The sequence below is a fragment of the Chiloscyllium punctatum genome, chromosome 29 (genome assembly GCF_047496795.1).
Source record: "Chiloscyllium punctatum isolate Juve2018m chromosome 29, sChiPun1.3, whole genome shotgun sequence".
NCBI classification, from domain to species: domain Eukaryota; kingdom Metazoa; phylum Chordata; class Chondrichthyes; order Orectolobiformes; family Hemiscylliidae; genus Chiloscyllium; species Chiloscyllium punctatum.
In genome coordinates this window covers 77,542,048-77,558,671 of record NC_092767.1, presented here as the reverse complement: position 1 = coordinate 77,558,671, position 16,624 = coordinate 77,542,048, and the positions used below count along the sequence as shown (strand labels likewise).

At 53.0% G+C, this 16,624-nt stretch overlaps 1 protein-coding gene across 3 annotated transcripts in view; it reads left to right on the top strand.

Moving 5' to 3' along the window:
• The window catches only part of LOC140454634 (uncharacterized), a 222,696-nt gene extending 206,472 nt beyond the window's left edge, over nucleotides 1–16,224 (top strand). For all 3 annotated transcript variants that reach the window (XM_072549541.1, XM_072549542.1, XM_072549540.1), the window contains 4 exons: nucleotides 688–701; nucleotides 3,073–3,351; nucleotides 3,867–5,715; nucleotides 10,047–16,224. In XM_072549541.1, the coding sequence (XP_072405642.1) occupies nucleotides 688–701; nucleotides 3,073–3,351; nucleotides 3,867–5,715; nucleotides 10,047–13,063 (5,159 nt within the window). In that variant the 3' untranslated portion in view covers nucleotides 13,064–16,224. The remainder of the gene's footprint in view (nucleotides 1–687; nucleotides 702–3,072; nucleotides 3,352–3,866; nucleotides 5,716–10,046) is intronic.
• Nucleotides 16,225–16,624: the final 400 nt, after the last annotated feature.

Here is a 16,624-nt window from a genome sequence, read left to right as displayed (position 1 = left end):
TCACCCTCCCAACCTCCCTCTGCCCTCTCACTCTCTTTCTATCTTTCTCTTTCTGTCACTTTCCCTCCCTCCCTCCACTTTCTCCCACTCTCCCTCTCTCCCTCCCTTTCTCCCCCTCTTTCTCCCTCTCACTCCCTCTCCCATCCCAACCGTTTAAGTGTTGAGCCCACGTAGAGTTGAATTCCCTCCCTCAATCCCTCTGCTCTCTTCCACCTCCCCCTTCTCCCCGACACCCTCCTTAGACCTCACCGTACGGAGTCAGCCTCCCCCCAGGTGAGGGCTGTTTTCGATTGGCTCCCGACCCATTTCCCTCACCTCCGTGATTCTCCCTCTACTCGAAGGCAGTATGTAAATGCGAGTTGTTGTTGTCGCTCGGGTTTCCATTCCCCAGACCTGACCCGCAGGAGGGTTGACGCCAGGTTGATGTCGGGTGTGTGGAAGACCTGGTCTCGGCTCCTCTCCCAGATATTTAACGAGCTGGGTGTGGTGGGGGGTGAGGGGGGTGAGGGGATGGAGTTCCCACCCATCGACTTGGAATTTCCCCGGCAGGGGGATGTGGTGCCTCATGCCTTCAGGGGAGGGGTAGAGCAGCCAATGGTGGTGACTGAGAGCCATCAGGAAGGTCAGGCACTAACAATAGTTTTTGTCTCCTCTCTCCTTGCCTCTCTCTCCTACATCTGGTAACAGGAGCACAGCTGAAGGTAAGAGAGTTCTGACTCTATTTCCTCTTGGCCTTGTTCGAGTGTCACCATCACAAGATTGTAAGATGTAGGCCATTCAGCCCATCGACACCAGGTTATAGTCCCAACAGGTGTGTTTAAAATTACCAGCTGCTCCTTCCTTAGGTGGAGTCCACTCCCAGGGGCAGCGCTCCGAAAGCTTGTGATTTCAAATAAACCTGTTGGACTGTAACCTGGCGTCATATGACCTCTGAACCTTTAGACCGAAATACTGGAGGGAAAAAAAACTTGCTTAGTTTGGGAACTATGTACTTGCTTGGCATCAAGTTGCCTGACCTGACTTCGTTTTTAGGAACAGGCAGGAATCAATCGCTCTGTCAGTCCATCACCACACTGACCTTCACTTCGGGACGGGGAATATTCTCGATTGATCCAATCACACGGATGCTTGACTCTACCCAGCGACACTGCCCCTCTGTTATTGGAGGCATCATTACTCTTCCTGTGATTGATGTGGACAGAGGACGGACAGAGAGCCCCCAGTTCTTGCTTTCTCAGTCACTTGCCTGTTCTGTTTACAGCACACACTCCCTACATAGAATCCCTACAGTGTGGAAACAGGCCATTCAGCCCAACAAGACCGCACTGACCCTCCAAAGAGCATCCCAGCCCCCCCCACCCTACCCATGGCTAGCCCACCTAAGCCTGCACATCCCTGAATACTATGGGGTAATTTCCCATGGCCAATCCACCCTAACCTGCACGTCCCTGAATACTATGGGGTAACTTAGCATGGCCAATCCACCCTAACCTGCACATCCCTGAATACTATGGGGTAACTTAGCATGGCCAATCCACCCTAACCTGCACATCCCTGAATACTATGGGGTAATTTCCCATGGCCAATCCACCCTAACCTGCACGTCCCTGAATACTATGGGGTAACTTAGCATGGCCAATCCACCCTAACCTGCACATCCCTGAATACTATGGGGTAACTTAGCATGGCCAATCCACCCTAACCTGCACATCCCTGAATACTATGGGGTAATTTCCCATGGCCAATCCACCCTAACCTGCACATCCCTGAATACTATGGGGTAATTTAGCATGGCCAATCCACCCTAACCTGCACGTCCCTGAATACTATGGGGTAACTTAGCATGGCCAATCCACCCAAACCTGCACATCCCTGGATACTATGGGACAATATAGCACAGCCAATCCACCCAAACCTGCACATCCCTGGATACTATAGTACAATATAGCACAGCCAATCCACCCAAACCTGCACATCCCTGGATACTATAGTACAATATAGCACAGCCAATCCACCCAAACCTGCACATCCCTGGATACTATGGGACAATATAGCATGGCCGATTCATCCTAATCTGCACATCTTTGGACTGTGGGAGGAAACCAGAGCACCCGGAGGAAACCCATGTAGATGCGGGGAGAATGTGCAAACTCCACCCAGTCACCCGAGACTGGAATCGAACCCGGGTCCCTGGCGCTGTGAGGCAGCAGTGCTCACCACTGACCCTCCGCACCCCCTTGATAACCAACGACCTCCCTCCCGTCCGGAGCTCCTTAGCCAGTCTGCCTGAAGGTTTGGACCCATAACCCCATGGATTGGCATGGTCCACCCAGGGCAGCGGTACAGTCAAATTACTGGACGTACCTGAGAGATTTCCTGATCACTGGGTCCAGGTTTATAAAATCAGGAGGGGCATGGAGAGGGGGGAACTAGAGAAGGTCTTTTCCCTGGGGTGGGGGAGTCCAGAACTAGAGGGCGTCGGTTTAGGGTGAGAGGGGAAAGATATAAAAGAGACCTAAAGGGGCAACTTTTTCACACAGAGGGTGGTACGTGTATGGAATGAGCTGCCAGAGGAAGTGGTGGAGGCTGGTACAATTACAACATTTAAAAGGCATTTGGATGGGTATATGAATAGGAAGGGTTTGGAGGGACATGGGCTGGGTGCTGGCAGGTGGGACTAGACTAGGTTGGGATATCTGGTCGGCATGGATGGTTTGGACCAAAGGGTCTGTTTCCATGCTGTACATCTCAATGACTCTGTATCATTCAGGGAGTAGTTAAGGTGACTAATCTAGACAATGACTTTGTGGTGAATGGAGTAAAAGGAGATTGAGATAAAATAGCAACATGGCAGTGAGCCAGGTGAAGAGCCATGATCATATTGAATGATGGAGCAGATTTGAAGGGCTGAATGACCTATTCCTAATTTCTATGGCATGCTGATTGGGTGAGATGGAGGGAAGGGTGTGAAGTATAAGAGCCAGCATGGATCAGATGGGCCGAACTGCCTGTTTCTCTTCTGGACATTCTGTGTCGGTGTTGACAGCCCAGTCTGTTCCCTCTCGTTTCCAGTACACAGGCAGTGAGGATGATTTACTCTCCAACATGGAGACGCTGAGCTTACTGGGTAGTGCCACCACACTGACATCCAGCATGGTAGAGATGGAGGTTGGCACGGAAACCAAGGCTGGAGACTCAGGTTCACTAGAGACGCCTGACTGTCCATTCAGAGATGAGGCCTCCCCAGACCGAATAGCCCAGAGCGGGGTGGACAAGCAGGAGGATGCGGAGCAGTATGAAGAAAGTCCAGAATTTGGTGGCATCGGCAACATTGATCTGGAGATGGAACAGGTTGGCGATGCTATAGTCTCTTCAGATTGCTCGCTGTCTGTTTTGAGTTGGTCTTTTCAAATTGGGATGGTGCATTTTGAGGGAATCGCTGGGTCAGCTTGCAGACAGATACGGGGTCAACTTCGGGTATTCCTGGACGGTACGCGGCAGAGAAGAGAGCTCCCACCCTCACAGAGACTGTGACCATAGGGGGACACCACCGCCGGGCTCAAAGATGGTGCCGTAAGTGGGGTGCGCAGGTGGGCGGGAGGAGGGAGCGTGGTCCGGGGAAGGAGTTACAAGGCAGAGGTCCTGTTTGCCCGAGGACTCAGGGAAGCAGAGGCTGATGGGGGAACCAGAAAGGCCAATAGAGGGAACATCGATCATAATATAAGCTGTGGTCACAATCGTGTGGAGCTCATGTAGGGGCTTCAAGGGATTCTCCCATCGGGCTGCTGCCAAAATTGGAAATGCTGTAAGATTGCTTGAAACCTTCTGAAATAATTCTGTGTTTCCTGTCTCTTATTGATGCACAGATATTTGCGAACATGGAGTTGTTGCAGAAGAAAGCCCCTGAAGATCTGGGCTCCATTGTGGAAGAGCCCTCATTTCAACTAGGAGCTGTGAGCGGGGGTGACTCCCTGCTGGATGTTTATGAGGACACCGATGTTGAAGTCTCCGGGATTTCACTGCTGGATATTGCCTACGTTAACGGGACGGAGGAAAGTCAGACCTGCAACAGTGAATCGTCTGAAGACAACGACCTCCAGAGGCAAACGCAGGGCGTGGGTGAGGCGGGGCGAGCTGCCCAGGGCTCTCGAGGTGTCTGCACGTGTTCTGAAGGTGTCGGCACGTGTTCTCGAGGTGTCTGCACGTGCTCTGAAGGTGTCTGCATGTGTTCTCGAGGTGTCTGCACGTGCTCTGAAGGTGTCTGCACGTGTTCTCGAGGTGTCTGCACGTGTTCTCGAGGTGTCTGCACGTGCTCTGAAGGTGTCTGCACGTGTTCTCGAGGTGTCTGCACGTGTTCTCGAGGTGTCTGCACGTGCTCTGAAGGTGTCTGCACGTGTTCTCGAGGTGTCTGCATGTGCTCTGAAGGTGTCTGCACGTGTTCTCGAGGTGTCTGCACGTGCTCTGAAGGTGTCGGCACGTGTTCTCGAGGTGTCTGCACGTGCTCTGAAGGTGTCTGCACGTGTTCTCGACGTGTCTGCACGTGCTCTGAAGGTGTCGGCGCATGTGCTAATGGAAGGCAGGCGTGTGGAGGCACTGCTTGTGAGGGTCAGAGGTCACCACTCGACCAGCACAGCTCCCGCCATGACGGTGAGGGGAGCCAATCAGGGAGTGAGGAGAGTTTCAAAGTTAACGGCTACCCCGCGGCGATGAAATTGGAAGGTCCCGCCCGGGGGGAGATGGAAGATGAGCCGAATAGTGGACACTCCAATGGCTTGGCTGAAGTGACTGGGGTTATAAAGGGCTCGGTCCGGATGGAGAATGACAGGCTGCTGATCGAGAAGATTAAGAAGTATTATGAGTCAGCAGAGATGGCCAACGACCAGTCCTATCTTCAGCGGAGGGAGAGCATCTCCTTCATTCCGACCGGCGTGGTGAGGGACTCCATCCTGCGGTTTAATTACCAGATGGCACATGAGAGCATTCCAGAGGGGCCGAGCGGCAAGGCTCCCGGTCACTCCCGCTCGGCGGTCAGCGGCTCAGACCCCCACCCCCCCCCGGGGAGCGGTCAGCTTCCACTGGGCTCGGTCCAAGTGCCCGCGACGCCTCGTGCAGCCGCTGAGCCACCACCGAACCTCCGCCCCGTTGAAGCCGGACCGGAGCTGGCGGAGTTCAAATCCTCCGCCGAGATTCTCAAGGTCTGGCGGGAAATGGAGAAAGCGGCTCATTTTTGTCACCGACACGAGGCGTGGGGTAGCTGCAGGAAGGCCGTGGCCGAGAGCAAAGGTCCCCGGCAGGGGGGCTACACCGAGCCCCTGCTCATCGTGGAGGACTCTGACCTCTGCCCCTCCGCAGACTTGGCCAAAGCACCGGCCGACAGGCTGGAGGGGACGGACGGGGATCCCGAGGTGGACGCCAGTCAGGGCGACGAGAACCTCCCGAGAGACGGGGTGCCCTGTACTCCTTGCTGGGTCAGCCACAGACCGCCCCGCTGTGGCGACGTCCACAGCTGCCTCTTCCAGAGCTCCGAGAAAATCAGGAGCAAAGTCCAAGTGCTGGCCAAGATGTACAGCCAGCGGGTCAGCAGGAGGAAGGCGGCGATGCCGCGGAGGATCTGGGAACTGGAGCCCCAGGCCAGAGCCGAAGACCAGCCGCGGAGGAGGAGGCCAGGGCTGAGAGTGACCAGAGCCCGTGAGGAGGTCTACGTGGAAACTGGCGGTGAGTTCCTGAGTGTGGGCGGCAAGAGGGACAGCTACAGCGACACACAGTGCGGATACAGACCCTTCGGCCCAACCAGTCCATGCCGACCATAACCCCAAACTCACCTAGTCCCGCCTGCCCCGCTCCTGGCCCATCCCCCTCCAAACCTTTCCTACCCATGAACTTAGCCAAATGACCTTGTAACTGTCCCCACACCCACCACTTCCTCTGGCACTTCATTCCAAACATGAACCACCCCCTGTCAAAACATTTGCCTGTCATGCCTTTTTCAAATCTCTCTACTCTCGCCTTAAAATGTGCCCCCCCCCCAGTCTTGAACTCCCCCACCCCAGGGAAAAGACACCTGTCATTCACCCTATCCATGTCCCTCATGATTTTATAAACCTCGAGAAGGTCACCCCTCAGCCTCCGACGCTCCCACTCTATCCAGCCTCTCCTTATAACTCAAACCTTCTGTTCCCGGCAACATCCTGGGAAATCTCTTCTGAACCCTCTCCAGATTAATAATCTCCTTCCTATAACAGGGTGACCAGAACCGGACACAGTATTTTCGAAAAGGCCTGACCAATGGCCTGTACAACCTCAACATGGCGTCCCAACTCTCTGGAACGCTTGGCCGTTCTGTGGTTGGCTCTGGGGTGGGACTTGTGAAGACGTCATTGTTTTAGCCTTCCCCATGTTGATTGATTGTGGGGTGGGCGAGTGGTCACTGCAGCATTATACCAATCCCCAACTCAGCTCACTAACACCCTCGAGTTAAGGCAGTAGCCAGTTCTCCTCAAACTCCAGGTAACTCCAGCCCCTCAATTTACTGCTCCTATCCCTGGAGACCAGAGATTTGGAGGCTGGGGGTGAGTAATATCAGGTGGGATATTGGGAAGCCAAGGTGCCACTCACTGGTGTCTTACCACCTGCACAGGTGGGTCTTGGATGATCCTGGGTGAGCTAAAGCAACCAACTAATGGCCTTCCTGTCCCTCAGCAGTTAACTGTCAATCTTTTCTCAGGCCAGACTCGGCAAGTGAAGACTGACAGTTCACTGTTCTGGCCACATCTCTGAGCTGATGATGCCCCAACCAATCAGGATTTGGAAATGCCGGTTTTGGACTGGGGACCAGGCAGATAGACCTGGGATATTGGTGAACACACTCAAGTGACCCTTGGACAGTGCCCAGCCACTCAGCACTGAACCCCCGACAGTTCAGCACTCCCTCAGCACTGAGCCTCTGATAGTTCAGCACTCCCTCAGCACTGAGCCTCCGACAGTGCGGCACTCCCTCAGCACTGACCCTCCGACAGTGCGGCACTCCCTCAGCATTGACCCTCCGACAGTGCCCAGTCCCTCAACACTGACCCTCCGACAGTGCCCAGTCCCTCAGCACTGAACCCCCAACAGTGCGGCACTCCCTCAGCACTGACCGTCCGACAGTGCAGCTCTCCCTCAGCACTGACCCTCCGACAGTGCGGTACTCCCTCAGCACTGACCCTCCGACAGTGCGGCACTCCCTCAGCGCTGACCCTCTGACAGTGCGGCTCTCCCTCAGCACTGATCCTCTGACAGTGCGGTGTTCCCTCAGATCTCACTCAAGAGTGTTACTTCATCGTGCGATTTGAACCTGACCCCTTTGTGACCTGGAGTACCCTCCCTCCGGTAGTGGAGAGTGGGAGTGCCCATGGTAGCCAGGCTGTGGTATTTGTTGGGGGGGGGGGGGCAGTGCAGAGCAGAGGAAGACATGTCCGATCTGCCTGTGCTCAGCACACAGCACCTCCTGCCAATGCTCCATTTCATTCAGTTGCAATCAAATCAGCTCCTTCCTTCAGGTCCTTAATGTTCAGAGTGAGCCCAATGTTGAAGCTTGTTACTCACAATGTTAATGCAAGATAAAAAAACTTCAACTGTAATAATTACTAGACAGAGTATTTTCCTTTGAAATTGCTTTTAACTGTAAGGCATCGTTGATCCGAGTCTGTCTCAAGTCTTCTTTGGACCATCTGAACTGCATAGTTACGCACTCAACTGAGATTAAGGTACAGCTTTGAGGAATTTCCACAGTTTTGCCATTTGGAAAAATTATGGAAATTAAAATGCAGCAATAAGTCCTCGAGGGAGCCTGTCTCTGCGCTCCCGTGATCCTCACGTGGGTTTGGAGTCATTTGAAGAGACAAGTGCTGAAAGTTCCTGGTCCTGAGAAATCTGTCCCCCGGGGGGTGGGAGGGGGGTTAATGTCACTTTAAATCAATGTTATTGTGTTTGTCAGCTTTTTACAGAGTGTGCTGCTGGGATCGTAGGGACAGGAGGGGCAGCCAAACCGCTCCCCGCCCTCTTCCAAAATTCGATTAAATTGTGTCGTAAAGTGTATTAAAAACTAAAACAGATTTTTTAATCAGGAAGGGAATCGAGGGTTATGGGGAAAAGGCAGGGAAGCAGATTTGAGGATGATCTGATAGCCATGATCGCGTTGAATGGGAAAGCTGACTCGATGGGCTGAATGGCCTCTCTGCATTCTTGTAGCTCATAGTCTGAGATGTGGGAGTTACTCTCCCAGCTATTTCCCAGATTTCAACAACAATTAATACTCTCTCTGAACAAATCTCTGCGTACTGATATTTCTAATTGACCCCCAGACTCCATAGTTTTTGGGTGGGGAGTGACTTAGGGATTTTCTAACAGCTCCCTGCTATTATAAGTGTGAAAAAGTTCTGTAGGAAGATGAAGCACGTCAACTCCACAAACACTTCCTTCTGTAAGTTAGCTCGCTGAGCTGGAAGGTTTGATGTCAGAAGTTTCGTCACCATGACGAAGGAACATCATCAAATAGAGAGATGAGCCATACCACCAGTGCTTCACCGGAGACTCTCCCTGATGATGTTCCCTAGTCATGGTGACGAAACGTCTGAAACTAAACCTTCCAGCTCAGTGAGCTAACTTATAGACTTATCATTAACCTGAGCTACAAATCTGCTCAAAAATCACTAAACACTTCGCTCCTTTTGATGAAAATGGGGACAGATTATTTTGGGATTTGAACATGTTTATGATGGTGATGGTTTGTGTTATATCAATGTTGGCTTGAACCACACTGGGAGTCATTTGAATTCCTTACACACTATAATTGCAGCACCCTGTACGGTCCCTCACTCCCTCTGCCATCAGATTACAGACCATTACAAACAGCTCATTGGCTTATGTTCAGGAAATGATCCCCTTCCCGCCCTTTTCCTTTACTAAAGGTACATTTTCCCCATTCATGTCCCAGCTCTCAGTCTCCAGGAAGGTGTCGGTCTTAAATCAGCTGCAGCTGAGCTTCAACTGAATAAACCTTCAAAAAAATTGCTGGAGAAACTAAGCAGATCAGGCAGCATCTCCCGAGAGAGAAACACACACAGTTAATGTTTCAGGTCTGTATTGACTCCTACAGAACTGGACATCTTCCAAGTAACCAAACTGGACTCAAAACATTTGCTCTGTTTCTCTTTCGAGAGATGTTGCCAGATCTGCTTGAGTTTCTCCAGCAATTTCCGGTTTTATTTCAGATTTCCAGCATTTTCTGTAGGTTGCTTTCACCAGAGGTTTATGCAGCCTCACCCTCCCTCCCAATCTCTGTCACCTCCTCCAGCCCCTCCCTATCTCTGTAACCCCTCCAGCCCCAACACCCCCTCCCTATCTCTGTAACCCCCTCCAGCCCCTACACCCCCTCCCTATCTCTGTAACCCCTCCAGCCCCTACACCCCCTCCCTATCTCTGTAACCCCCTCCAGCCCCAACACCCCCTCCCTATCTCTGTAACCCCCTCCAGCCCCAACACCCCCTCCCTATCTCTGTAACCCCCTCCAGCCCCAACACCCTCTCCCTACCTCAGTCACCCTCACCAGCTCCTACACCCCCACCCTATCTCTGTATCCCCCTCCAGCTCCTACACCCCCTCCCTATCTCTGTCACCCCCAGATGGGTTTTTCCAACAGATTAGATTCCCTATAGTGTGGAAACATGTCCTACTGCCCAACAAGTCCACACTGACCCTCCGAAGAGTAACCCACCCAGACACATTCCTCTATCCATGATTTACCCCTGACTAACACACCTAACACTATGGTCAATTTCCCATGGCCAATTCACCTGACCTGCACATTTTTTGGACTGTGGGAGGAAACCGGAGCACCCGGAGGAAACCCACGCAGACACAGGGAGAATGTGCAAACTTCACATAGTCGCCTGAGGGGGGAATCAAGGGAGGGAGCAGTACCTACCACTGAGCCACCCTGCTGGACAATGGATTCATGGTCATCATTAGATGCTTAATCTTTATTGAATTTACATTCTCCTTTGCAGATGAAGTGACGGCACTCCAGCACCCAGGTCCATTTGGACATGTGGTCATTCAAGATCCAACCCCTCTCCTCTACGCCCAGGAGAACATTGTCCAGCTCTCCGTTTCCAAAGCCAAGTCTGAAGTCTCCAGCCTGCAGCTGCACGATCCCAGAGAAGATGCATCATCACAGCAAAGAGCCAACTCAACAGCAAGGGGCATCTCCTCACTGGAGACCTCCTTACCCACAAGCCCTCAATCCCCCAACATTACCTCCCCTGACTCGCTGCCTCTTGGGGTCACTCGGATTAGCTCAGGACCCCCGTCACTGACTTCCACACCCCCTGGTTCCTCTTCAGCAAACCTTCCTGTGTCTGGAGTTGGCCCCTCATTGACGACAGGTCTCACAGCGCAGTCACCTACCTCAGAATGTCTGGCTCACACTCAGCACAGCCCACTCCCCCCGTGTAAGACCAGACCAGTTCCTCCCCCCTCTCAGACAGGTCCCAGAGCATCCTCCCCCCTCTCTGGGTGTTCCAGCCCACTGCCCTTGGTCAGACACATGGACCAGTCTCTGGTCTCGGACTGGTCCGATACGGCACTGAAGGGAACTTTACAAACAGGCACCCAGACGACAAACCCAAAAACTCCGCCATCCCTCTCTCCAACTCCTGACCACTCTCAGCCTCCGTCCTTGCTGCTCTGTAACCCTCTGGAACAGACCCCCCATGCCAGTGCTCTCAGGGGGTATGGTGTCAGGGAACTCCGCCCCAAGGGATGTGGTGTTGGGGAGACCTGCCCAGGTAGGTGTAGTTTGGAGGTGCCCCACCCTCATGGGTGTGGTTTGGAGGAGCCCTGCCCTGGTGGGTGTGGTTTGGAGGAGCCCTGCCCTGGTGGGTGTGGTTTGGAGGAGCCCCACCCCCAGGAGAGCGTAGCCGCTCATCGGGGCAGGGGCTCGGTGGCTCGCTCGTTGTCGTGCCCGGTCCCTGGTGCCACTCACGAGGCCGCTCTGCCCAAGCCTGGCAGCCCGCTGGCGTGCGGAGGCTCCGAGTTCTGCTGCTCGCTGCCGCCATGGGTCAGCCTACGGGGCAGGTCCCCATCCCCCTCTGCCATCCGGCAGCTGGAGCAGTCTGCCAGGGGCACCGCCAACCCAGGCCGTGCCACCCACACCGTCCAACCCTCGCCCACCATGGGTCCTGAGGCCAAGCCTCCGCCTTCCCCTCTGCCATCGCGGACAGACCCCTTCTCGCAGGTGTGCCCGCCCTCAGGGCCCGGGCCCCTGAGCTCCGGGAGCCGGGCAGGAGGTTCCCCTGGTCCAGGGGACAGTGTGGAGACCCAGCCTCTTTCGCTGAGCCTCCGCCTACGATCACCTTCCCCCTATCGACGTCAGCAGTGTCTGCGGGTACCGGACACAATGGGCGCCAACCCACGTGAAGAACTGCCAATGTTTAGCAATCTGAGGCCTGCCTCCCTCCAACTGTGCCCAGCCATCGGGCCCACGGTCCACTCCCCTCCACCCCGTGCTAGCCCTCCACCGGGACGGGCTCCCTCCCTGTTGGCTACAAATCCTCAGTCACCTTCTCCGGCTTTCCCTGTCCCCAGGCCTCAGTTCCCAAGAGGGGGAGTTAACTCCTTACCTTTGCCTGATGAGCCTCAGGCCTACCACTGGGACAAAGCGGACCAGGCCCAGTTTCCAGACTCCGGCCTCGGGGTCTGCTTACCTCCCCCCACGGTCAGATCCTGGTCAAGCCGAGACTCCTCCCTGAGGGGGTGCGAGGACCCAGGTACACCCTCCAGGCCTCACTCTCCCGGCGATCGGAATGTTCCGGAACCAGCCCCGAGGTTACGTTCCCCCTCTCCACCGTCTGGATCCCCCTGGCCGGAGTCCTCCTCTCCCCATCGTTCCGTGTTCCCGACACAATCCGACAGAAAGCTCAGGGAACGGCGCCCCTCGGAAGACACAGAGGTACCGGACGCAGTGGTCTCCCCTGGGGCCGGCTCGGCGCTGTGCTCGTCCGCTGAGGATCCGGAACTTTCCGTCAGCCCTCAGCCTCGCGCCAGTCCAGGGCGCCAGCCCCCAGTGCGCTCCGAGACCCCCAAAGATCCGGCGCCCTCGGTCAGGGGCCAGTCACTGACCTCTCCGTCGGCAACAGCCCCTGCCTGGGCACTCTGTTTGCCGACCCGTGGTCACTCAGTCGAGGTCTTCTGCCCCATGCCCTACCCTAGGCCCAGGGTTCGCTCCCCAGTGTCTGTCACGAGGCTTGACTTCACTTCCCCAGAAATGTCCGCCTCCAGGTGTCCATCTCCATCGCCCTCCCAGAGCTCCTCAAGGTCGGGCTCTCCTACCCCACCTTGGGCTGGACGGCAGAGCCAATCGCCACCCTCCTCATCCTCAGACCCATCGTCCTCCTGTCAGAGACCCACAGCAATGTCCCCAATGCCCTCTCCCTCCAGCCCAGGGACTGGGGCCTACCACTCAATGACTCAACAAACAGCCAACAGCTCTTGTGTTGGCGTCAAGGACCAATGGGGCACCCCGTTGGGCGGTAGTGTTGGCAAAGACTGTGCCCAAGTGCGATTGGAGCACAGGGAGCAGCCCTGCCCTGTCTCTCCCCCTCAGCCTCGGGCCGGGGGTGAAACTATCCGGTGGACTGAGGGTCTAGATGCTGTGGTGTGTCCCCTCATCAGCCCAGAGCCAGTCTCCATCGTGGGACCATCTCCATGTGACCAGGAGGCTGAGACGGAGGACGGAGACAGGGATATGTTTACGGGCGTGGAGTCGGCTCACCCTCCGAGCACCAACCCTAGCAGCGGTCAGATGGAGCAGTGCCATGTTCTGAGGCCTGGCAGGGAGCTGGGCAGAGAGAAAGGGAACATAAAGACCAGCTATTCGACCACAGTGAACCTGCAGATTGGGGGCAGTGGGAAGAGAGCGACTTTCAGCAGAGCTCAAGTCAGTCTAACCCAGATGTTCCTCCCAGCGGCTGGCCAGTCAATCAGGAAGGTCAACGGGAGCAGTGTGACCTCCCGGACAACGTGATGACAGACGGACAGCTTCAAACTGCCAAAGAACCTCATTTTTATTCCATTAGAGAAAGTCACAAAGAGCGAGCACACACACCAACCAACTCACACACACCAACCAACTCACACACATCAACAAACTCACACACACACACCAACCAACTCTCACACATCAACCAACTGTCTCTCACACGTACACACCAACCAACTCATACACACACTCAGACACACGGACACACACACACACATATACACACACATACACACACACATACACCAACCAACTCTCTCTCACACACACACACACCAACCAACTTTCACACACACCAACCAACTCACACACACACACCAACCACTCACAAACATCAACAAACTCACACACACTCAGACACACACGCTCACTCAGACTCGCGCACACACATGGACACGCACGCACACACACACACACACACACACACACACACACACACACACACACACACAGGGACACAGACAATCAGACACACAGAAAGTGTCCGGACTCACCAGCACAGGCTCTGGCCCCAACCAGGAAGACTGCTACATTCCAGAAACACTTTGGGGAAGAATGGAAATGATGAAACATTGACTTTGAGAACGTGGGAGCACCTTACTGCTAACGATGGAATCTGCACTGGAAACAAGGAACACTGGAGATCTGAGCAGGTCAGGCAGCACCAGTGCAGAGAGGGAAAGCTAAAGTCGAGTCTAGATGACTCTTCATCAGAACTGAGGGGAAGTGTGGAGAATTCTCACATTCCAATCATTTAATCTGAACCATCAACACCTTCCCTTCCACCTCCCCTGCACTATTGCATCAACGTTGCCCCCACCACTCTCCATCTCAGCTTGGATGAAGATTCAGCTAGATTCGAAATGTTCACTTGCTCTCTCTCTCTCTCCATGGATGCTGTCTGACCCGCTGTGATCTCCAGCATTTGTTGCTTCCAGTTGACTTTGAGAATGTGGGAATTATCAGAAAAGCGAGAGACATTTTGATGGGACTCTCCCGGGGGGGGGGCAGTGAAACGAAATGAGTATTCTGTGGGGGGGCTGATCCTAAACAAACAGGCAAGCTGCATGAATGTGACACAGATTGACGGAGTGGGCTGGGGTGGATCTGATTCACCAATAAAACCTTTCCTTTAGTGGGTATGACTTGACAGCAAGGAGGAAAATCAAATTCGAATTATCCGAACAGCGTAGAAATGGGCGACTCTCTGTCCCGAATTGGAACTTCCAAGGCTGAGATCAACAGGGTTTTTTTTCCCCCCTCCAGTTGGATTAATTTACCAAAGGATACGGAAGCAGAAGTTGGGAAGTAGAGCTGGATCAATCACGATCTCATCCATGTTGGTAAGGAGCCAGGGTTGGACTGGGGTAGACAAGGTCAGAAGTCACATGACACCAGGTTATAGTCCAGCAGGTTTATTTGAATAAATTTGTGGAGCATTAATAATAGAAAAGACATTTGAGCCTCTTACAGAGATTGGAGGACCTACAAAAACTCACTTCCAGGGATGATAAAAACTCACGTTGAGAACAGGAAGTTGAAATGACAAGATTAGCTGCAGAGATAATAGATTAATAAATAGTGCATAAACCGAAACCTACCTTCAAATTATTGCTCAAACGTGTTAGAATGAATCAAGCTTGTGATTTCAAATAAACCTGTTGGATTATAACCTGGCGGCGTGTGACCTTGACCAAATTCAATAGCACAGCAGACTCGAGGGGCTGAATGGCCTGTTGCTGTTTGCTGATTTTCGAAGGGTCAGGTAAGGTCAGGTTATACTGTAAGTGAAGGCAGGGATGTCTCCAGATGGCGATGGAATTGATAGAGACAGTTTGAGGATGTCTGAGATCGGTGTCGTGGGAGGAGTCAGAGAGTTCGGAGAACCGCTATTCAGCCGACAGCTCGGGATGGGGTGAGGACACTGCTCAGTGTGGTGCTGTAAGGCACAGCAAGAGTTCATCATTGGTCTAAGGTTCAAGAATCAGTGGGAGGACAGCACATCTATTGGCATCTTTTCATGTAGCTTCTCAAATAGAGACAGGAATCCCGACTTCGTTCTGATGCTCTCACACATGCTGTTCCAAACCTCTTCCCCCCCCACCCCCAAACCAAGTCAAACTGTCTGTCCATCAAGACTCATGTCGGTGAGTAATTCCCACATCCACCTTCCTCCCCAGCAAATTCCTCAACATTTCCAGTGCACTGATTTTCCCACTCTGAGTGCATTCCATGGTGCCTGTGGGACAGACGTGTAGATCTGACAGGAAACCTCCCCCCGTCTATTCCTCATCCTCAATCCATGAACACTGCCCAAGTGAGATCGCAGGGATACAGTGTGCCTCAGCTCCCGTCATTGGTGGAGGCGAGGGAGTCAGAGAGGGAGGATGGGATTAGAGATAGCAATGAGGATGGAGTGGGAGGGGAAAAGCACATGTTGGTCCAAATGGACAGGGTAGGACTGACTCCTTGACTCTAAGTGGAAGCATAACTAGCTGACTGGGAGCTGGTCTGTACCACACACACACACACGGGCTACAGTTAAATATGTTACAGTATTAATTCAAAATGTTCCTCATTATCCATGGAGCTGGCTAAAATCAGCACGATATCTTGGATTCAATCTAAACAATGGCCAAGTCTCAGAGAGCGACATTCCCTTGAATCCAAGAGAAGGCACTTAGCATTTTGACTTGCACTGTGCACCATGAAGGCCATAATGACATGGTGTCTGTGTGTGTGTCTGCCTGTGCCTGTGTGTTAGTGTGTGCGTGTGTGTATGTTCTTGTGAGTGTTTAGGTGTGTGTGTGTGTCTGTGTGTGAATGTATGTCTGTCTGCCTGTATGTGTTTGTGTGTATGTCTGTGTGTGTCTGTGAGAATGTGTGTGTGTGTGTGTCTGTGAGAATGTGTGTGTGTTTTTTCTAATACTTATGAGAGGCTTTGTTTTTGTTAACTGCGAAGTGCCATCTTTAATATGTACCGTTATTTGTCACGAACTGTTTATGAAAAAGACAAGGCACAGCTCTGTAAATATCACATCGAAATAATGTGCCATTTCAATCTTGTTGTTCTAAGATTCATTTTGTCTTTTCAATTTATATGACCTTTGTTGAAATAAAGGCAACTGTTAAGGCAACGTGATGTGACATGGTAACCTTCCTAGGTTAAGGTAGTGAATTCTTATTCTGACATTTTGTGTATTAATAGAGTCTGTCACAGCTCACGCTGAACCAACGGCTGCAGCTGCACAATGACTTTTGTACACAGCAACGTGACAATGACGGAGCTTCTTCAATTCAGTGCTGTTCGTTCCTGGATAAATCTCAGTCTTTTCTTCCAACTGAGTCATGGAATCCTTTGCATCCGGTCACAGACAGAGGCAGCCTTGAAACACGTTACCCGAGAGGTAGTTAGGGAGGGTCAGTCAGTCATGGCACGGGTGGGTGACCCTCTCAGGACATGACAGGATCAAAGCAGATGAAGAAAAGAAGGGGAAGGTTGTGACTCAGATATCCAGTGGGTCTCACTGTAAATAATGGAAGATG